The sequence below is a fragment of the Coregonus lavaretus genome (genome assembly GCF_964263955.1).
Source record: "Coregonus lavaretus genome assembly, chromosome: 2".
Taxonomy (NCBI): domain Eukaryota; kingdom Metazoa; phylum Chordata; class Actinopteri; order Salmoniformes; family Salmonidae; genus Coregonus; species Coregonus lavaretus.
In genome coordinates, this window is record NC_139989.1 from 29,899,092 (window position 1) to 29,923,040 (window position 23,949).

At 44.8% G+C, this 23,949-nt stretch overlaps 1 protein-coding gene across 1 annotated transcript in view; it reads left to right on the forward strand.

Annotated features, from left to right (window-relative positions):
• Positions 1 to 4,473: 4,473 nt before the first annotated feature.
• LOC311138666 (proline-rich protein 12-like) overlaps positions 4,474 to 23,949 on the forward strand; it is a gene marked incomplete at both ends in the record, with an annotated part of 34,522 nt that continues 15,046 nt past the window's right edge. The window contains 6 exons of the mRNA XM_084173446.1: positions 4,474 to 4,556; positions 11,673 to 11,827; positions 12,087 to 12,248; positions 12,387 to 16,789; positions 18,305 to 18,505; positions 23,264 to 23,338. Coding sequence (XP_084029572.1) covers positions 4,474 to 4,556; positions 11,673 to 11,827; positions 12,087 to 12,248; positions 12,387 to 16,789; positions 18,305 to 18,505; positions 23,264 to 23,338 — 5,079 coding nt within the window. The remainder of the gene's footprint in view (positions 4,557 to 11,672; positions 11,828 to 12,086; positions 12,249 to 12,386; positions 16,790 to 18,304; positions 18,506 to 23,263; positions 23,339 to 23,949) is intronic.

Here is a 23,949-nt window from a genome sequence, read left to right on the forward strand (position 1 = left end):
AAAGGGAAGGACATTTTTAAAAGGAAGTGTGGGTGTGTATTACAAGCTTCAATTGGAGTTCTGGACTGTTATAAGTGAGCACAGCTGTGAACATTTCCATTTCAATTCCTGTGAGTTGTTGAAGTAGACATGGTAAATGTCCATATAATAGGAGAGCGTTTCAATCCCTGTACTGATTGAAATTGGGATGTAATTGACCCAGTTCTAGTTTTTAGGACTTTTTTTATTTGGGGGGAGTTCATAGGGGGGCAAGGCTGAAGGATGTTATAGATAGAGAAATTAAGGGAATGGGATGAAAACTTGTTAAGAGGTTACCTGTGAGAAAGATATTATGTATAAACTAGCAGCTGGTACTGTATTTAGGTCAACATGTTGGCTAATGTTTGTTTTATCTCGGTTGTTTGTATCTGTATTGGTGCATGACAGACCGCTCTGAACCAAAGTCTATATTTATACACATTCCTTAATCAAAACATTTTAATTTTAAAAAATTACACCTAGCCCACTGGTCAATCAGACAGTCATCTAGACTCCATAGAGTTGCATGTTTTCAAAAACGTCTTAAAATATGCCTGGGTGTTAGAAGTGAAAGTCATCGGATTACGTAACTCATTTTGACTAATCCAAAGGTTTACGTTACTGATTACTTTATTTTTCTTAACTATAATCAGTAACAGATTACATTTAAGTAATCTGCCCATCCCTGCATATATCTGCACTCTTTCAACCGAAGTGTATCTTGCATTGCTCCCAAATGTACCCTTTTTCTCCCTGGTTGAGAATTGGCCTGTGCTACACTATATTCTGTCTGAGAATGTCCTCTGTGTATATGACTACAGGCTTTACATGGTCAATCTGCATCTGAGGTGGCCGTATAGCATTTACTGCGATGCAGCCTCCGCAGACATCAGGCTTTTCATACCTGTGCCGAGCAGAGCTATTGTGAAGGAATTTGTCATGGAAGTGAGTTAGTGTTTATACTGCAATTCCCGCCCCCACCTACCGTCAACCAATCATGTCACTGCGGAGCTATACACGCACGGCGATGTGGTACAGAGCTTGATTTGGCCTCTGCATTCCTCTGGTGGATCTGCAATTGCGTAACACCCTCCATACGAAGCCTCCGACCACATTTCGGATCAAGCATAAATTGGCTTTTAGCAAGAGTTGGAGTAGCAGACAGACTGCGTTTGAGTGTGCGCACTGGAGAGGGAGAGAAATTGAGTGAGTGGGGAGAGGGAGGGAGTGTGCTAACATGCGATCCAAACAGCAGCTCTCAAAAATGGCGTCTTCTGAAGAAAATTACGTGAAACCCTCACATCAAGATTCTAGTACGGCCGCGAAACCTCTCTTCAATTCTCTCTGGTCTATTTATAATTGTTTTTACAAAAGAACGCGAGGACTACTACAATATATTTGTATGCGCGGTACGAATATTGTAGTCGTCACTAGTTACCACAGCCAAAGTCAGAAGGTCCGCCTACTTGACCAATCAGATGAGGGAGTGTGATGACGCGTATGGCGGTTTACGGTTCGTGGGAAAAGACCAATCAGATGAGGGAGTGTGATTTCACGTATGCTGACCGGTTTGCATGGGCAAGACGAGACATGCATTTATGCCGCGTTCAAATAGTATTCGGAACTAGGAAACTGCCATTTCCGACATGCTAACTGGTTGTAGTTATACACGTGCCACGTTCAACGAATCTGCAAGTCGGAAATTTCAGAGTTTCCTATTTCCGACTAGCACGTGAACGCGGCACCATTTTATCTAGTTATCCATCAATGATTTGTTTATTTATTAGCTATAATAAAACCAACCGTTCTAAATGCAAAGTGCTAATCGGATGTATTTTTCAAACTCAGCTTGAAAGCTTATCATCATGTTTGCCCTTACTCAGTTACTTGTCTTAACCCAAAATAGGTTTACTACAATATCTGCATTGTTTTTAAATGGCATGTAGACAAACAAATTGACACATCTTGATTTTATTTTTTCAACATCCACAAGTAATCCACAAGTAAAACGTACACAGTTTCAAAGAAATGTTCACAGAATTGTTTTTATTTTAAATCGGTTGATTTAAGACCAACTTCAACCCTGTTACTTTATTTGCCACCTAGGAACTTACTATAGTCATTTATTTAACTTAACAGTACACCTTTTTTGTATTTTGTACCAGTTTCCATCTCTGTACAAAGGCATGGTCTTCAAGTTATGGAAGATGGCAAAACATGTAATAACAATGATTAATTGGACTTACATGGCACTTTTTTAGACACCCAAAGCTCTTTACAGTGTAAGGGGAAACTCACCACCCTAACCCCACTTACAGTGCCTTCAGAAAGTATTAATACCCCTTGACTTATTCCACATTTTGTTGTGTTTTTTAAAATTATTTTTACCCATCTACTATCAGGTGCCCTTTGCGAGGCTTTGGAAAACCTCCCTGGTCTTTGTGGTTGAATCTGTGTTTGAAATTCACTGCTTGACTGAGGGACCTTACATATAATTGTATGTGTGGGGTACAGAGATGAGGTAGTCATTCAAAAATCATATTAAACACTATTATTGCATCCAGCATGAGTCCATGCAACTTATTATGTGACTTCTTAGGCACATTTTTACTCCTGAACTTATTTAGGCTTGCCATAATAAAGGGATTGAATACTTTCTAAAGGCACTGTACATATTCTTTATTTGTATTTATTTTATTGGCCCATCCACCCCCCTCTTTGGAGGACAAAAGTAACCTTGTTTTCCTTTTCTAATTGTATTTAAATTGTACAGATATTTTCTTCCATATACATTATTCATAAACTTTACATACATGGTAATTTTAAACACAGTATTACATGATAGGAATACAGTTTTATATACACATTACTCATCATTACATAATCTTGCAATAAGTGCCATGGGATCTTTAATGACCACATTTTACATTTTAGTCATTTAGCAGACACTCTTATCCAGAGCGACTTTACAGTTAGTGAGTGCATACATTTTCATACTGGCCCCCCGTGGGAAACGAACCCACAACCCTGGCGTTGCAAGCGCCAGCTCTACCAACTGAGCTACAGAGTTAGTACACCCATTTAAAGCCCCATCTTACATTTTATTGAGGTACATTCCATTGTTGGTTGGTACTAGTGTATGGTATAAATGACAGTGATAGGTCTTTGAACTTACTGCCTTCATGTTCATTTCAGCAGCATATTTATCTTTGGCTTTTGTGTGTCTGTCTTTCCCCTGGTGGCATAAAATGTCTTTGTGCCCACAACTTCAAGTTGGGAGGCTTTTACTCTCCCAATTGAGTTTTTTTCCTGCCAAAGGCCGTGCATCTGTTGAAGGTCAAGAATATGATATATTACTATTTGAATGAAAGGCTTGTAGGGAAACTAACAACGTTGCTCCATCAAATAGAATAACTTCTCTGTGCTTGGAATGGAATCCCTTACGCTTGCTAGCTAGTTCATTTTAGATGAGAGTAACAAAAGTTAGCTACTAGTTATTTAAAAAATAAAAGAGAATTTACTATTTTCCCCAAAACTTTTGTCCTTTCTCAATGTTATGAATTTGAGTGACGTTGTGTATTTAGTTATTTGGTCATCACACACCCTCATCTGATTGTTCGGGTAGGCGGGCCTTCTGAGCCGGCTAGAGATTATCCAATCGCTGATTACTTTGTTTTGTACAACACCCTTGGCAGTCTCAGACTGAAGTATGTAGCGAACATAGAGCAGCCAAATAATTCAGTTTGATTCGTCAGGCAACTACGGGGGATACGAGTGTATTACCGTCTGGGAACATCAACCCTAGACAATAGTGCAGATCTAGCGCCCACTATCGGCTGCCTAGGCTACCAATATTGGGTAGGGGGTGTGTGTAAATTAATTTTGGAGAGGGAACTGGCAAGCCAAAATATAAACAATAGACACTGTTGCTATAATATAATCGCCCCATTTTATATATATATTTCAAATATTTTTGAAATGCAATACTTCAACAACGGGGGATGGTAAGAGATAGCGTGCTTCATTCTAGAGTGATAAATGGGCACCAAATATTTTGCTGTGCACAGACAGGTTAAGGCTACGCGCAAGCATGAGCTGAATCGCTGGTTGTGCCTAGGAGGACAATAGACATTTAAATATATAGCGGGCTGAAGAGGGGAGGGAAGGAAGAAACCGGATTTTTGTGGTGGTGGTTGGTGTGACCCCCCATCCACCCCCTCCTCCCCTCTCTGTATCCTCCATATCCCCCTCCTCCTTCTCCTCCCCTCCATTCCTCTCCCCCTCCGTGCTGGTCTCAGTCTTGAGGACTTGCTAGTGAATCGGGAGAAATAAACAGACACTGAACAGCGGGAAAAAAAAGGACACAGGGAGTGATAGCGTGCGAGAATTTAAGACATCTCCTCCCTCCCCTACCCCCACACTATCTCTCCATCTTCATCCCTAGTCCTTTCTTTAATGGAAAGAAATTATCCTGGTACAGGGTTCGGTGATTTGGGCGCTGGTACGGGATGGAGTTACGAGAGATCGGCCAAGGCAAGGTAAGCATTTGTACCCGTACATGTGCGCCCTCATATATTGGATGCATAAATATGCTTAGCTTGCTGTAACAATGCCCATGCCAATAGAGGCAATGCAATCCGTGCTCCCTCTATCGCTCCGTTTATATATATATTTATAGATTACATTGTTTGCAAGCGCCAGGTAGGCTATAGCAAGGCTATCAGTATTGTCATTAGCAAGATTGGGGGGGGGGGGGGGGGGGGGGGGGGGATCTTGAAAATGCAAGGAATGCGATTGAGAGTTAATACGTGATACGGAAGGTAGACCGAGACAGAAAAAAAGAGGGGGGAGAGGGGCGAAAAGAGGGGGGATGGGTTGGACTTGGGAGGATACAGCTAGCTTTAGCTGGCTAGTGTATAATCAGAAATGAAAAGAAAAAAATCCAGTAATGATATTTGCAGAGAACATTTGGATTTTCCACAATTTCCATAATTATATTAATGCATACTGGGTTGTCTTTACTAATGTATTGATTGCGTAATATATATTACAAAGCAATGGTTGGTGCTAATTAGCTATACAAACCAAATATATTTGACGATGCAAAATGCAATGTTTGTAGCTAGGCTACTGTCGGCAGATAACTGTACCTAGCACACTGACTACAAATGAAATGGCCTTTATGCTAGAAATGGTGGTGCTGCAGGGTTGCTTTTCCCCGTCTCACAATTCTCGCTAATACACTGTAGGATGAGTGTAGGCTAAATCAAATCAAGACATGCAGCTATCATCAAACAATTAGAGTAAACACTTTCCATAACTTAGCTAATAACAGTGATAATTTAGTGACAGCTAGCTAGTAAATTGTAAGGTATTTTAATTAACTCACTCTGCAAGCACGAGTACATTAAATCCCATTATTAAAGCAGCAGCAGTTGCAGCATGGATGATAGTGCAAATATTTTTATATATTGGGAAAATAACCCCTAGATAGCTTTAAGCCTAGCAATTGTATTGATGGAAACGTGGATAAAATTGGTAACGGTACACCGTGTGTAATAACTGTCTAACTTCACTCTCATGCTTAGGTGATAGGCGTATTATTAACAGGTGCAATGAATGGTGTATTACTTTTTGGGGGGCACCAACTGCATTTTCATTCATGCGAGAAATACCTCTACCAGCTAGCCATTTTGGGGTAAAGCTAGCTAGCTTCAAGGTTTCAGGTAATTGTTGTCCTTGCTAGCTAGCTTACGTTAGTTGTTCAGTTCAAGTTAAATGATTAGGCATATTGACTCAATGCTGCAGGTCTTTGGCTACAAAGTAAAAACATAAGAATCGATCATGAACACCAATAAATGTAATTAGCTAAAACGATGTATTGTGTGATGTTTGCTAGAACTCGCTACCCAGCTAGCTAACTCATGTTATGCTGTATTGAGAGACAGTTGGCTAACTCTAACCACCTAGCTAGCTAGCTAACATTAACGTGTTAGCTAAGTTTACGGGCGTACTGGTAAAATATCTCAATAATCTTTCATTTCCGTTAACGCATGAATTAAAACGGGAATGAATTATATACTGTAAGAACGATATTAATGTAACCAAATGTTTCACATTTTGTGTCTTAAAATGCCTCGTCTCTGTGTTTTATGAATTGGGGCCTACTTACATTTCAAAGGCTACCCGGCTACGCACATTACCAGTGGTCGCCGGGACAACCAAATCAATCTTGCGTGCGTAACATGTAGCAACAGTGTAGCTCACAGTAAACACCTGTTTATTTGGATAATTTATTTTTAAAACGCAGATACTGTGAAATTCCAGATTTGGCGATAAGATTTAATATGAGCAAAATACGATTGCATAATGGTAGTAAGGGACATAACTCTCAAGTATTAGTCCCACAAGCAAATGTTGCATTCTGACTGAGGGTGTGCATGGAGTAATTGCTCAATTGCTGCAAGTCATAAAGCCCTAAATCGTGCCCTCTATTACAGTGTCATTCACTGGGAGTGCCACTTATTATATTGTCCTTATAAAGTGTTACCATATTTTTTTATTTTGGGTCTGAATACTCATTGGTTCATCAAAGATGCAAATGATCAAATCACTGCAAAAACACATTTAAATCTATAGTAATTGCTTATGCAGAATAGGCTATTGTATGTAACCTTGATAACTGACAGTGTTGAGATACATAAAATACAGTAGTAGGCTACATACAATGTTGTATCTTTGATGAACCAAGGATTATTTAGACCCCACATTTATATATATTTATGTTATTTTGCCGGTCAGCTGATCTAGCCTAGCCAGCAGTTTTTTTTATGGCTGAATCCCAGAGTCAAGGGCATCTCCAAGCCCACAGGCAGATTGATGTAGTCCTGGTGTTCTTATGATGACCTCATACTCCCTAATGTGGGATTGGCTGGCTGCCTTTTTTGCAAACCGTAAAGGAACAGAAACTACTACTACTTTACTGTTCTACTACTGTTCTAGGGTAATGAACCTAACCAACATTGGATGACAGTTACAAAATATTTTCTCTTCAGCCATATTGATTGAAGTGAATACATTTATAGAAACCTTTATTTTAATGTGCAATACATATTTGAATATGTTAATTAATTGTATGAGTAATTTAATCAGTTAATTGATTGTAGGTGGTTACACCTATTTTGGTATCATACCTGTACATACTGGCATGTAGCCTTGACAACATTTTGGTAGTCTGGCCCATTGGTAGTCTGAATCATATTGTATTGTAAATACAGCGGAGTTCCAAAAAAAGCCCTCTGCTGCACTCAACTAACCATAGCAATAATACCAGTAGAATACATTTGTTTAGCTCAGAATCTGCATACCAAGCTCTTACTAGTCCCAGGCATGTCTGTAGAAGACAAATGTCTAGTGTATTAAACTAGTGAGCCTATTATCATCATACACCTGCCCGGACGGAATGGCAGGGTGAAATGAACAGTGGTTGATTGCAAAAGCAGTCTTAATGAAGGATTAATAGCTCCCCCTCCTTTATTCATCCCCTCTTTCACAATCTTGAGGACTGCAGCTCACTCCATCATGGTTATACGGCCCGACAGAGAGTTGGAGAGGAGGGGAGGGTGGGGGAGAAGAGATGGAGTGAGGGTAGAGGAGAGGAGAAAAGAAAGAAGGAATGGTTGAATTTGGAAGAGAGGAGAGGATATGTAGGGAGGAGAGAAGAAGAGGAGATGATGGAGAGAGAAGAGGAGTGATAAGGAAAGGAGGGTGAGTGAGCAGTCGTAAGAGAAGTCTGTAGAAGGGGAGAGAAAATATTGGGAAGAGATGTGGAGAGGTTGTGCGCTCATTTGAAAATTGCATCTGAGCAGTACCAGAGATTAGCACTCAACTAAATACATACTATTGATTAATTTGCTTAGCCCATTGAATTCTCAATTTACATATATTCTGGGAAAGCGGAAGTACTGAACCTGACTGCGTCTAGTATCTAGTGTCTAGTTCCAGAACCATTCATTTCAATGGAACCAATTTCTTAAACATAGAAATCCACATTTTAGGGATTAGGGTTCAGTTAGATATTTTAGCATTTAGCCATAAATATTTATATTGTTAACATATTATGAAGATTTTAATAGAATATATGGATGTGTCAAACTCAAGAATACTGAACACACTGACGGGTCATAGTCAGAGAAAGAATAAACACACACACTCTGATTCCTGAGTCAGAGAGTGGCATATGCTAACCGAGCCGTGGCTAAACTTAGCACGGCTGCTGCTGCGGAGGAGTCAGCGACCTACACACTCAGACAGTCACCACGCTTTTATTAATGAAACCACTATTGGTCTCGCCTGAACACGTTGTTGTCCAGCCATAACCGCTCGCCTCTGCTGCTAGCTGTCTATGCATGACTGGGGAACAGCATTTCCAATCAGCTAAGGTGGTTAGCCACAGTCACACGATTGGTTGATTAGTGACAGAGTGGTGGCCAATCAACATCATATTACACTGAAGAGAACCGAAGGGTGCTATGGCGGTTTTCTCATTTAAGCAAAAGACCATCCTCCGTCCTCTCTCCTCCGTGACCCGGAAACCGATGAGTGGTCGAGGAGTGAGTAAATTCATTAATAGGCAAACAGAAGGCAGTCCTCCCCTCATTGATGGCCTCCTTTTGGCGAGGAAGAACAAGTGTATTCTACCTGAGTCCTTCACGGAAGAGTTTTGAAATCTGCCACACCCCCTTCGAATCAGCTATTTTTTTATCGAAGGAGAAAAGTATGCAAACATTTAAAAACAATATGCTACTTATCCTTTTATCTATAAAAGGTATTTCACTAGCTTAATTGTTTTTATCAGTTTATACATTTAATTTGGGATTCCACCCTGTAAACTTAATTTGCCTGATGACGTGCGATTGGAGAAGGAGAGTCTCATTTCATACAAGCCATTTTCGTCCACTTTCCCTCTCCTCGCCGCCTCTCCTCAATTACCTTTGACCTTTTTCAAAAGGAGGCGAGAGAGGACACAGGAGGTAAGCAAATCTAATTGATAAAAGGCCATGGTTATCGGGCAGTTCAAAAATAGAACCAGAGGACTTCATAAGTAAACAGTTAATAATACCTTTCTTAATAAGGGTAGGTAACAACACATCTGCCACGCTGATCCTCAACACGGGGGCCCCTCAGGGGTGCATGCTCAGTCCCCACCTGTACTCCCTGTTCACCCATGACTTTATGGCCAGGCACGACTCCAACACCATCATTAAGTTTGCAGACGACACAACAGTGGTAGGCCTGATCACCGACAACGATGAGACAGCCTATAGGGAGGAGGTCAGAAACCTGGCCGTGTGGTGCCAGGATAACAACCTCTCCCTCAACGTGACCAAGACAAAGGAGATGATTGTGGACTACAGGGAAAAAAATAGGACTGAGCATCCCCCCATTCTCATCGACAGGGCTGTAGTGGAACAGGTTGAGAGCTTCAAGTTCGTTGGTGTCCACATCACCAACGAACTATCATGGTCCAAACACACCAGTCGTGAACAGGGCACAACAATGCCTATTCCCCCTCAGGAGACTGAAAAGATTTGGCATGGGTCCTCAGATCCTCAAAAAGTTCTACAGCTGCACCATCGAGAGCATCCTGACCGGTTGCATCACCGCCTGGTATGGCAACTGCTCGGCCTCCGACTGCAAGGCACTACAGAGGGTAGTGCATACGGACCAGTACATCACTGGGGCCAAGCTTCCTGCCATCCAGGACCTCTATACCAGGCGGTGTCAGAGGAAAGCCCTCAAAATTGTCAAAGACTCCAGCCACCCTAGTCATAGACTGTTCTCTCTGCTACCGCACGGCAAGCGGTACCGGAGCGTCAAGTCTAGGTCCAAAAGGGTTCTCAACAGCTTCTACCCCCAAGCCATAAGACTCCTGAACAGCTAACCATGGCTACCTGGACTATTTGCACTGCCCCCACACCTTCACCCCATCTTTTTACGCTGCTGCTACTCTGTTAATTATTTATGCATAGTCACTTTAACTCTACCCACATGTACATATTACCTCAACTACCTCAACTAGCCGGTGCCACCGCACATTGACTCTACACCGGTACCCCCCTGTATATAGCCTCCCTACTGTTATTTTATTTTACTTCTGCTCTTTGTTTCTCAACACTTTTTTGTTGTTGTTTTATTTTACTTTTTTATAAAAAAATAAATGCATTGTTGGTTAAGGGCTGTAAGTAAACATTTCACGGTAATCTCTACACCTGTTGTATTCGGCTCATGTGGCAAATACAATTTGATTTGATTTGATTATTTATGTATAATAGTTTTGAGTGTATTCCACATTAATGAATGCAGGAAATAATATAATTTAAATGTAGAGACTACACTTCATGGTGACTCCATGACTATGCCCAACCTTTGATTTCTTGACTCTGTGGAGATTGTCTGTTCTCTGAGACTCTGGTTGCATCCCAAGTGGCACCCTATGCCTACATAGTGCCCTACTTTTGACCAGGCCATTTGGGACTGTCTCTATGTTTGGGTGTTGATTTTTCCCTCTGTGCAAGTAAGTGATTGGAGGTGGAGGTGGGTGTGATTGTTAAAAATCTTTCTTTTAATTCAGTCTTTCATTCAAATGTTGCTCCCAGTTCTATTTAGCAGCTGATATTGATGAACAATACCTTATTTTGAGTGTTAGGTTACCCTGTGTAAAGTGTAAGACTGGCTCAGATTTTATATGGTGTGGGCTGGAAAGGACGATATTGCCCTTATACAGTATGGAGTATGCCTATGTAAACAACTCTACAAGAGAGTATAGGTAGATTAGAAAGGTAATCCATCACCAAAGCCTGAGAGACACTGTCAGCCGGGACCAGAATGCATTGTTGTTGTTGAGGCTTTGTGGTTAGAACAGGATTTTGTCTGAAGTCGGTGCAGAGAGCCTTGCAGTTGCTGATTCCCTCTCACTACCACTAATGGAAGGACACTTTAAACATTTATCCATTTGCCATATGCCATCACCATTTTGTTGGATGTTTACAGTTGTTTTGGTTGAGAAATGAACTATTTATTTGTTATTTGATTATAGGATGTTATTGAAAATCAAGAAAATAGCCGTATCTAGGCCTAATTGACAATGATGGGTTATCAGTAATATCCTGTACACACAATGCTTCTCTTGCCTCACTATTCGTATACAACCCTCAAATTCAAATCTTGACCTCAGTCAGTTTTACTGCTTTTTTTGTTCTTCTCCTAGTAAGATTTGAATACCCCTGGTATACAACATGAGTATCCCAATTCGCATGTATCAAGTCTGCAGCACTTCTGGTTTTCATAATTGATTGATTGAAGGGCTATTTGATGATTGAAAATAAATATAAAGTCAATGCTGCCTGAGACAACATTACATACATTCACCCTATAATCAGAGACTGATTCAGACCTGAGACACTAAGTGAGTGGACTCTCTGGCCAATCAATTAGGCTACATTAATCAATCAATTATCTACCAAAGAGAAAAGAAAAACAGCTGTACTGCAGATCTCGATACCAGGATTTAGATAACCCCGATATAAAAGTATAATGAAACTTTTCATTAATGAATGATTAATTTAGCTCCCCTTCCTCCCTTCTTTCCTCAGCCTGGTGTATGGAAGTTCTAGGTCTTCCCATCCGGACTCAGAGCTGCTCCATCGCCAGGCTTATGGCACACCCCACCCTCTGCAGGGCTACGCAACCAATCACCATCCTGGCAGCTCTGGACAGGGCGGGGCATGGGGGGCTGGGAGGAGTCTAGGTAAGGGGCCGGGCTAATATAAACTTTGATTCAAATGTGAAATTGAGGTCTCTGCATGATTCCAAAAGGTTGTCAATATAGAATTTTAGTATACCTGTTATTACAGTACAATATTGTCCTATCCTATACACACAGTCAGGGAGCATTTTTCTCTCTATCAAAGTTTTTTTAGTTTAGATTAGACTTTTGTTTATTTGAGTCACTGTAAACAGAAAAATGTGCGTGGTTGAGTAAATGCTTTTGTGTCTATGTCCTCTAGGGTTATCTGGGCTGTTTGATACTGGGCTACACCATGCCAGTCCCTCTGGTCCAGACCCGTCTGTCATGAACCTGATTTCAGCACTGGAGTCCCAGGGTCGGCAGCCGCCCCCCTCAGCCTCCTCCCTCCTCTCCCAGTTCCGAACACCCTCCTGGCAGACTGGTGAGTGCAGGAGCCAGTCATGAGTCATGTTCAAGTACAACTGAGTGTGTTCATCATTTTCTAAGTGTTATGAAAGACAGCAGCACATTTCTAATAATCTCTGTTACTTGTCTTTCTCTCTATCTCCATTTCCCATAGCGATGCACACTCAGCCAGAGCTCTTCATCGGGTCTGGCTCCTTCCCCTCCTCCTCCCTCTCGGCCTACCAGCACCCAGCCTCCTTCTCTGGGCGGTCCTTCCCTGGCGCCTCGCTCTCCCTGCAGGACTCCCCCACCTTCAGCCCCACGTCCAACGGCCTCCTGTCCTCCCACGACCCCCTGCTGCACATCAAGACGCCCTCCCAGTCCAGCCTGGGCTTCGACCGTTTACTCTCCTCACAGGGCGCCGCCTACCGTGGGTCGCAGGACCCCACAGGCCCACCACAAACAACCTCCTCCTCATCAGGCCGCCACCTACCCCCTCCCCAGTTTAACCTGCTGTCCTCCCAGCTCCAGGACCAGTCCTCCCAGTTGTACAACGCCTCTGTGTTCTCATCGGCACCCGCCCCGCCGCCACCCCAGCCACCCCAGGAGAGGGCCATACCCCGGCAGGACAGCGTGATCAAGCACTATCAGCGCTCCTCTCCGGCTCAGTCGCAGCTCTCCTCCTCAGCCCCCCACCCCCTGCAGCACTACCTCAGCTGTGGGGCATCGGGGTATCAGCAGATCTCCCACCACCGGCATGGAGGGGTGTCCTGCAGCCCGCTGGGGGAGCAGAGCCCTTCAGCAGATCCCAAACCCTCCCCCCGGTCAGATCAAGTGTACCGCCCCATCATACAGACCTCGTACACCTCCTCAGCCGCCTCCTCGTCAGGTGGAGGTCTAGGAAAGGGGGCTAAGAACTCCAGCTCCAGTAGTGGCTACTCTTCCTCGGGCTCCTCGTCATCCCGAACCCCCCACACCCCGCCCTCAGCCTCCTCCACCTCCTCGTCCTCCTCAAACTCCAACCCTTCCTCCAGCTCCTCGTCGGCCCCCTCTAGACAGCAGCCCCCAACTCAGTCTGCACCCCCACCTCCCCCTCCAGTCTCCTCCGCCCCGGCCCAGCAGCCTCCTCCTAAACCCTGCCTGTCAGCATATGGCTCCCCTGTGGCCCCCGTCAAGCCCACTGCAGGCCTCCCTGGACAGACACCTCCCCAGCAGCAGTCCTACTCCCCCAGCCAGCCCCCTCCCTCACACCTCCCCTCCCACCAGCCCTATGGGGGCTTCAGCTCCCCCCAGGCCCAGGACCTGACCTCTGGTACTGGGGGTTCTGGGAAAGGGTATGGAGGACTAGGGCCAGGAGGCCGCTCCTTCTCTGCCGAGGTGGTCTACGGGACGGACTCAGGATACGGCTCGCTGCCTACCTCCCTTGGGGGAGCGGGCAGTCCTTCGTTGGGGTATGGTGGCCCAAGGCACTCCCCTGCCCTCCTGGGGTCTGGAGGGGGTGGAGGGTCAGCCGGCAGCGGGGCAGGGTCCGGGGTTGGTGGAGGTGGATCAGGAGGTGGGGGTGCAGGATCAAGTGGTAGCAGTGGAGCTGGAGGAGGCAGCTCATACAACCTCCCTGACTCCAGCCCTTCTCCCTCCAGCAACTCTGGCATCATTCGACCTGGGCTGCACTCTCCTGCTCCCGCCCGCCCTGCCCAGTCCCCCGGGGGAGCCGGGGGTAACAAATACCTCTCCTCCGTCCTCTCCCCTGCCTTCCTCTCCTCTCCGCAGGGTTACCCCGACACCCGAGGCCCCCAGCCTCAGTCCTACCACCCCACGCCCCCCAAACCCAAGCCAGACACTGACATGCTGGGAGTGGAGCGCTCTCAAGACGAGGAGGATGACGATGACGATGACTTCCTGATCCAGCACTTGCTGCATGCCCAGAGCCCTGCGCCACACCCGTCCCAGCACCACTCCCAGCAGCAGCCGCCCCAGTCCATCCCTCAGGCCAGGGATGGGGTCAAAGGTCTGGCCTACGACCTGAACAAGGCCTCTGAGGAGCGCTACCACCTCCAGAGCGTAATCCGCACCAACAGCGCCACCAACAGCACGGGCCCCGGTACTGCAGGTAACGTCAGCGGAGGTGGCCTGGAGAGCCAGTTGGAGATGTCTCTGAAGAAACAGCAGCAGCAGGCCAAGAACGAACGAGGGCTGTCTGGAGCAGGGGCCAGCGGAGGAAGAGGGGGGGCAGACTCCCTCTCACACCCCAACCCTCACGTCCCCTATCCGCACCAACACGACTCCCTCGGCTCAGTGGTGCACTACGGCAGGGGCGACCCTTACTCCCAACACCCTCACTCCCAGCACCCCCACCATCCCTCGCAGGCCCCCTCACACCCCCAACACACCCAGCACTCCCAACACGCCCACCCCCACTCCCACGCCCACCCTCACATGGAGCTCAAAAAGCCTCCCGACCCGTCCGAGCTGCCATACCTGCGGAAGACACCCGAACTGCAGCAGCAGCCCCGACAGTCCCAGTCCTCCCTTTCCCTCATGGACTCCCCCCCAAATCAGCCCCAGCAGCCTCCCTCTGCCCACATGCTCCAGTCTGTACTGTCCCACACTACCCGCAACAAGATGGACACCCAGCAAGCTGCTTCTCAGCAGCAGCAGCACTCCATGAGTCAGCAGGCCATGATGGGGGCAGGTGGAGAGGCAGAGCCTGGGGGACAAGCGGGGGTGGATCCCCAGCCCCATTCTCAATCCCAGCTGCAGCTCCAACTCCAGTCCCAGGCTATGGAGGCCCACTACAGCCAGAGCCAAGCCAGCCAGAACTCGGTATCTCCGCTAGACATGCTGGAGCGCACCCTGTCTCGGGCCAACAGCAGAGACAGTGGAGGGGCCGTGGAGAGAAGTGGGGTAGGGGGAGGCGATGGGGGCAGTAGTGACGGACACAGACAACAACAACAGCAGCAGCACAGGCTGCCATCTCATCACCACTCCCAACAAACTGCCTCCAAGCTTCACGACTTCCTCTCCGAGCCAGATCTGGGCATAACCACGCCCTCCCACCTGCACCACCTCAACCCACACCACCCCCACGTCCATCACCAACAGCAGACCCACCCGCACCACCCCCTCCCGCACACCCATGCCCACCCCCACTGCCACCACCTGGCGACCAACGCAGGGCCGCAGCAGCAGCAGCCTCCGCCCCATCAGAGGGACCAGGAGCCCCAGCTCTGCCAATCCCAGTTGGACCAGCTCAAAGAGCACCAGTTTGACACCGTGAGTCCCGTGGGGAAAGCGGGCCAGAACCAAGGCCAGCAGCAGCAGCAAAGGTTTGTGCCTCTGACCTCCATCTGTTTCCCAGACTCCCTCTTACAGGATGAGGATCGCTCCTTCTTCCCCGGCATGGAGGATATGTTCTGCTCTGACGACTACTCCAAGTCAAGCTGCGCCGGGGGTCCCGGGGCAGGCCAAAGGGTGCAGGAAGGTATGTCTGAGGCACGTGGACAGGGACCAGACAGCATGGAGGACGTCAAGACCAGTGATGGAGGAGGTGGCTATGACATGATGGGTCACCATGGCGACCATGGGTATGGGTACTGCCACGGCCTCACGGAAACAGAAAACAGCACCATGCATCTGGACCTGGACTCCCTGAAAACCCACGAGCTCCCCTCCACTGTGAACACAGAGCAGCTCGGCCTCATCCAGTCCCAGACCCCGGGCCTTGGCTTGGGGGGTCCAGGGGGAGTTCCTGGGGATGGCTCCGCCAACAAGATGATTGGAGGTACAGGCGTGGGCGGAGGTTCCGGTCTGGCCGGGCTGACGTCGCCCATCTTCTGCTCCTCCCGACCCAAGAAGCTGCTGAAGACCAGCTCCTTCCACCTGCTGAAGCAGCGCCGCGACCCGCAGCCGCAGGCCAAGAAGAACTACGCCCAGGAGTACGAGTTCGAGGACGACGAGGACAAGGCTGATGTTCCCGCTGACATCCGCCTGAACAGCCGGCGGCTCCCTGACCTCCTCCCCGACCTGGTGTCCAGCTGCAGGAAGGCTGGAGGAGGGGCCTCTGGGGTGGGCTCCCTCAGCCCTCTGATGGGCGACCTGGACTTCTGCCACCCGTCCGGCTACCCCTCCCTTGGCCCCCCTCCCCAGCTCCTACCCCACGACGGGCCCAAGAAGAGGGGCAGGAAACCGACCAAACCCAAACGTGAGGGGCCGCCTCGGCCCCGAGGGCGCCCTCGCATTCGCCCGCTCCCGGAGCCGCCCTACTGTAGGGGGCTGATGGGAAATGTAGGCGGGGAGACCCGCAGGGGTCGTGGGCGGGGTAGGGGGCGTGGCAGGAAGGAGGAAGGGATGATAGAGATGCACCGAGACAAAGTACCCGACCTCCAATATCAGCAACAACAACAGCAGTTCCACCAACAACAGCACTTTCAACAACAGCAGCACCAACACCATCACCTCCAACAGCAGCAGAATCTACAACCTCAACATCAACAGCAGCAACAGCAGCAGCACCTACAACACCTTCATCAACAACAACCACAGCATCCACAGCACCAGAAACTTTTCAAGCCTATTAAGGTAAGGGAGACATGAGCAGAGTGATATCATTTTTAGATAGCGAGTTGTATGGACTCCGTAAAGCTTACAGTGCCTTCAAAAAGTATTCATACCACTTGACCTATTCCACATTTAGTTGTGTTGCAGCTTGAATTCAAAATGGATTAAATATTATTTTTTTCTCAACAATCTACACACAATACCCCATAATGACAAAGTGAAAACATGTTTTTAGAAATCTTAGCAAATGAATTGAAAATGAAATACAGACATATCTAATTTACATAAGTATTCACACCCCTGAGTCAATACGTTAGAATCACCTTTGGCAACGATTAAAGCTGTGAGTCTTTCTGGGAATGTCTCTAAGAGCTTTGCACACCTGGATTGTACAATATGTGCATATATTTTTTGTTGGTGAATTCTTCAAGCTCTGTCAAGTTAGTTGTTGATCATTGCTAGACAGCCATTTTCAAGTCTTGCCATAGACTTTCAAGCCGATTTAAGTCAAAAGTGTAACTCGGCCACTCAGAAACATTCAGTGTCGTCTTGGTTAAAAACACCAGTCGTGGTCAAAAGTTTTGAGAATGACACAAGTATTGGTCTTCACAAAGTTCGCTGCTTCAGTGTTATGAGATATTTTTGTCAGATGTTACTATGGTATACTGAAGTATAATTACAAGCATTCCATAAGTGTCAAAGGCTTTTATTTGGCAATTACATTTAGTTTATGCAAAGAGTCAATATTTGCAGTGTTGACCCTTCTTTTTCAAGACCTCTACAATCCGCCCCATAGATTTTCAATGGTAAGCAACTCCAGTGTATATTTGGCTTTGTGTTTTAGGTTATTGTCCTGCTGAAAGGTGGATTTGTCTCCCAATGTCTGTTGGAAAGCAGACTGAACCAGGTTTTCCTCTGTGCTTAGCTGTATTCCGTTTCTTTTTATCCCCCAAAAAACTCCTAGTCCTTGCCGATGACAAACATACCCATAACATGATGCAGCCACCACCATACTTGAAAATATGAAGAGTGGTACTCAGTGATGTGTTGTGTCCATGCAACTTATTATGTGACTTGTGTGACTTGTTAAACACTTATTTAGGCTTGTCATAACAAAGGGGTTGAATATTTATTGACTCAAGACATTTCAGCTTTTCATTTTTTATTAATATGTAAAAAACAGAATTCCACTTTGACATTATGGGGTATTGTGTGTAGGCCAGTGACACAAAATCTCAATTTAATCAATTTTAAATTCAGTCTGTAACACAACAACATTTTGAAGAAGTCAAGGGGTGTGAATCCTTTCTGAAGGCACTGTAAATAATCAGTTGTGTTATTTCCTCTCTTACCCCAATAACTCTCTTTCTCTCTGCATTTTCTCTTCCTCTATCCCTATACCCCTCACTTCAACTATCCCTTTCTTTTTCCCTCGCCATTCCCCTAATACCCTCATTCCTCCTTCTCTCCATCTGGCTCTTTTCCTGTTTTCCCTCCACCCCTCACTCTCCTCCATCCCCTCTTTACATCTCTCAGATCAAGCTGCCTATCCCCTCTATGTCTCCCTCGGACTCCTTGCTGAGGACAGACTCTCTGTCCAGCACCGACCCGGTTCTCTCTGACGGGTCAGTGGGCTCGGCCCCCTCCCTGGGCCTGAGTCCTGGACCCACCGCTGGGATGGACATGAACATGACCAGGAGCCAGGAGAAGATGAAGCAGAAAGCTCAAGCCCAGGAGGTGAGTGCATCTGCCTTTGTATTTTTTTGATTCTACCTGCTGTTTAAGGGCCTTTTTTTTCCATTAACCTCTTCTGACATCTGGACTTATTTAAAGGGAAAGGGCAGGGAGTTGCATGAATACCATTTACTCACCTTTGTATTTGGTAAATAGTACCTATTACGTTATTATTGTTTGCGTTAGTGTTTACTTCACTCACCATCTGTAATTTTGTGTTCAGCTTTACCCCAACTTATTTACCACTACTTGTACATCTCTGGGCAAGGGGGATAGGTAGGCCTCTCTCCTATTGGACACTAAGGGATAGTTTCAGAGAATCAGTAGTGATCCATTGCGAAAAAAAAAAAAAAAAACTAAGATAACATTTTTGAATATTTCATCAGCAATTTTGTTTATTTTTTATAATTTTCTACTGAACTCACTGATCAGTCCTTCATTGTTGATTTGTTGTTATGCACTGTAGCTACAGTATCTGAGGTTTAGGAAGAGATTCCTTCTCATTAGTGGGTGTACCTGATATATTTGTTAAATTATTCATGTTCGGCAGAGCTTCTCACTTCAAAGTGGTGAATTTGGGATTTGTCTCTGAGAACGACAAAGGTATTTGAAGTGTAAATCCGTCTGTCATGCACATAGTGTAGGAATGGTCATTTTTTTTACGTATAAAAAGGGTTGGGGGTGGGGGGTGAATCACGTCAAATCAGTAATACTTTTACTATGCTAATTTATGGGGATTGACGCTCTGTGGAGTGTGACCAAACCTGAGAGTTTTCTCCTCTTTCCTCTCACGTTATACACACCAGCCTGGGAGAGGGGTCACTAAAACGGACAAACATTTTGCAAAGAAAACAGAAATTTTCTGATATGAAAAAGTAGGCCCAAAAAAGAACTTGGACATCTGCTAGATGTGATAACGAGTATGTTTTTAATCTACATCTGACTTTATATATTTAAATTCAGCATATAAAGTATTCAATATTTACAGTGACTTCAGAAAGTATTCATGCCTCTTGACATATTACACATTTTGTTGTGTTACTGCCAGAATTCAGAATGGATTAAATATTTTAAAAAATTGCACCCCATCTACACACAATAGCCCATAATGACAAAGTGAAAACATGTTTTTAGAAATGTTTGCAAATGTATTGAAAATGAAATACAGAAATATCTAATTTACATAAGTATTCACACCCCTGAGTCAATAAATGTGAGAATCACCTTTGGCAACGATTACAGCTGTGAGTCTTTCTGGGAAGGTCTCTAAGAGCTTTGCACACCTGGATTGTACAATATTTGCACAACAATTCTTTTTTAAATTCTTCAAGCTCTGTCAAGTTAGTTGTTGATCATTGCTAGACAGTCATTTTCAAGAATTGCCATAGATTTTCAGGCCGATTTAAGTCAAAACTGTAACTCGGCCACTCAGAAACATTCAGTGTCGTCTTGGTAAGCAGCTCCAGTGTAGATTTGGCCTTGTGTTTTAGGTTATTCTCCTGCTGAAAGGTGAATTTGTCTCCCAGTGTCTGTTGGAAAGCAGACTGATCCAGGTTTTCCTCTAGGATTTTGCCTGTATTTAGCTCCATTCCGTTTATTTTTATCCCCCAGAAATCCCTAGTCCTTGCCGATGACAAGCATACCCATAACATGATGCAGCCACCACCATGCTTGAAAATATGAAGAGTGGTACTCAGTGATGTGTTGGATTTGCCCCAAACATAACGCTTTGTATTCAGGACATAAAGTTAATTTCTTTGCAACATTTCTTGCAGTTTTACTTTAGTGCCTTTTTGCAAACAGGATGCATGTTTTGCCCCAAACATAACGCTTTGTATTCAGGACATAAAGTTAATTTCTTTGCAACATTTCTTGCAGTTTTACTTTAGTGCCTTATTGCAAACAGGATGCATGTTTTGGAATATTTTTATTATTTACAGGCTTCCTTCTTTTCACTCTGTCATTTAGGTTAGTATTGTGGAGTAACTACAATGTTGTTGATCCATCCTCAGTTTTCTCCTATCACAGCCATTACTTTTTATTTTTATTTTTATTTCACCTTTATTTAACCAGGTAAACCAGTTGAGAACAAGTTCTCATTTACAACTGCGACCTGGCCAAGATAAAGCAAAGCAGTGCGATAAAAACAACAACACAGAGTTACATATGGGGTAAAACAAAACAAAGTAAAAAATACAACAGAAATACATATAATATACAGTGTGCAAATTTAGCAAGTTATGGAGGTAAGGCAATAAAATAGGCTATAGTGCAAAATAATTACAATTAGTATTAACACTGGAATGATAGATGTGCAAGAGATGATGTGCAAATAGAGATACTGGGGTACAAATGAGCAAAATAAATAACAATATAGGGATGAGGTAGTTGGACGGGCTAATTTCAGATGGGCTGTGTACAGGTGCAGTGATCGGTAAGGTGCTCTGACAACTGATGCTTAAAGTTAGTGAGGGAGATAAGTGTCTCCAGCTTCAGAGATTTTTGCAATTTGTTCCAGTCATTGGCAGCAGAGAACTGGAAGGAATTGCGGCCAAAGGAGGTGTTGGCTTTGGGGATGACCAGTGAGATATACCCGCTGGAGCGCAGACTACGGGTGGGTGTTGCTATGGTGACCAATGAGCTAAGATAAGGCGGGGATTTGCCTAGCAGTGATTTATAGATGGCCTGGAGCCAGTGGGTTTGGCGACGAATATGTAGTGAGGACCAGCCAACAAGAGCGTACAGGTCACAGTGGTGGGTATTATATGGGGCTTTGGAGACAAAACGGATGGCACTGTGATAGACTACATCCAATTTGCTGAGTAGAGTGTTGGAGGCTATTTTGTAAATGACATCGCCGAAGTCAAGGATCGGTAGGATAGTCAGTTTTACGAGGGCATGTTTGGCAGCATGAGTGAAGGAGGCTTTGTTGCGAAATAGGAAACCGATTCTAGATTTAACTTTGGATTGGAGATTCTTAATGTGAGTCTGGAAGGAGAGTTTACAGTCTAACCAGACACCTAGATATTTGTAGTTGTCCACATACTCTAGGTCAGACCCGTCGAGAGTAGTGATTCTAGTCGGGTGGGCGGGTGCAAGCAGCGTTCGGTTGAAGAGCATGCATTTAGTTTTACTAGTGTTTAAGAGCAGTTGGAGGCTACTGAAGGAGTGTTGTATGGAATTGAAGCTCGTTTGGAGGTTTGTTAACACAGTGTCCAATGAAGGGCCAGATGTATACAAAATAGTGTCGTCTGCGTAGAGGTGGATCTGAGAGTCACCAGCAGCAAGAGCGACGTCATTGATATACACAGAGAAAAGGGTCGGCCCAAGAATTGAACCCTGTAACTGTTTTGATGACACTCTGTAACTGTTTTGATGTCACCATTGGCCTCATGGTGAAATCCTTGAGCGGTTTCCTTCCTCTTCGGCAACTGAGTTAGGAAGGACGCCTGTATCTTTTTAGTGACTGGGTGTATTGATACACCATCCAAAGTGTATTTAATAACTTCACCATACTCAAAGGGATATTCAACGTCTGCTTTTTATTTTATTTTTACCCATCTACCAATAGGTGCCCTTCTTACTTACTTCTTCTTACTTAATACTTATTGACTCAAAACATTTATGCTTTTCATTTTTTATTAATTTGTAAACATTTCTAAAAACATAATTCCACTTTGACATTATGGGGTATTGTGTGTAGGCCAGTGTCACAAAATCTCAGTAGATTTTTTTTAAAATTCAGGCTGTAACACAGCAAAATGTGGAAAAAGTCAAGGGGTGTGAATACTTTCTGAAGGCACTGTATATTTATATTCTGTATTTGTATGATAATGATCGGAATCTCATAGGAAGTAATTAAGATGGTACATATAATGCCACATTTAACGCCTAACCTTTACATTGCCCTTTTCCAGGTGCTCATAGCACTTAGTCACCTCATCCTCTATCAATATGTGATTGTAGTCTGAGCGTTACAGTGTAGCAGCAGCCAGCCATGTATGATATTAGGTGGGGGGGTGGGGCTTTTGAATGTTGGCCTAGAGATAGATAAGATGGAGTCTTTTTGTGTGAGTTTGATGTTCTGGATTCCATCTGTTGATGTCTGCTGGTTGGTCATGGTAAAAGTAAGATGGTGGCTGTTGCCTCAGCAACAGGGAGAGTGTGGACACAGGAAAGTGGCCAATGAAATGAACAGTGTATATTTCTGTGCGATTTGCAGGGGTAGGGGGGTAGGGGGGTGAGGAGCGGTATCCCCCATCTAATTAAATCTCTCCCTAACTCTCATCACTTGCCTTTTACTCATTGTAAAGCGGTTGTAATTGCAAAAATATACCAGTATCAATTGACTTTAATGCCTTTTTAACATAATGCAGTAAATTTAATTGATGAGATGATACATTTTCACAGTGGTGCAACAAAGACTGTTGTTTTGTCTTAATCAAGTGTGTTCAGATGTCCATATTGATTGAAGCGTGTTGAACAGCCAAAACAGTGGCGGCCGGTTTCCTCACGTCAGTCTATAGAACATGGAATATAACCTCAACTAGACAACAATGCAAAGTCAATCAATCAATTAATCAATCATCAATTTAATCATTAATTCAACCTCTCTTGTAGCACACAGCAGTGCCGATATGCCAGAAAATTTAAATGTAAATGTTGCCCCATGAAGGAAGTGGGCCGGACAACGCTTTTGATTGAATATGGGTTTAGTTTTTTGAACATATGATTAATGTCTTTGCTTTGTGTCCACCACAGATGACGTGGGAGAGGGACATGGATGAGCAGCTGACCCCAGAGGCCTGGGCTGCCATGCAGAAGCTCTCCAACACGGTGAGAAACCTCAATCCGTCCCTAGCTACACCTCCTAATAACCCACAGTATCATCTATAATTCATTACTCATATTTCACAAGTCATATAACTCAGAGATCCCTTCAGCGCTTGGTAACTCGCCAGGCAAGAAGGCTGCAGGGCTCTACCCCAGTCAGAACAGTGATGGGCTAACGATGACTGGAACACAAACATCCAAAGGAAAGTTTATGTGTGTAGTTAGAGTTTGTGGTTAGGGGGCTCCACAAGTGATATTTCAAGCTTCCGAGTGAAGTCGGGGAAAGACAAAAGAGAACGCAATGGTGTGTGTTAGTTTTTTTCAATCACTTTGGTGCTATTTTCACAAGTGTGTGGGACATTTTCACAACTCTAAACATTTTCGATTAACTGAGTACAACAAAGAACTTCACAAAGTCACTTGTTCACTGCATCAAATCACTCTTTCGATTTTCTTGTCATTTTTTAACAAACAACTATCACTTAATCAAACTGCTAAAAAACGGATAACTGCTGAACCAAAAGTATGCAATGCCTAGTTACTGTAACGTATATAATTTGATAACTTCTGAACACTACATTTCTATATTTTTCCCTTATAAATGTATCAAATTT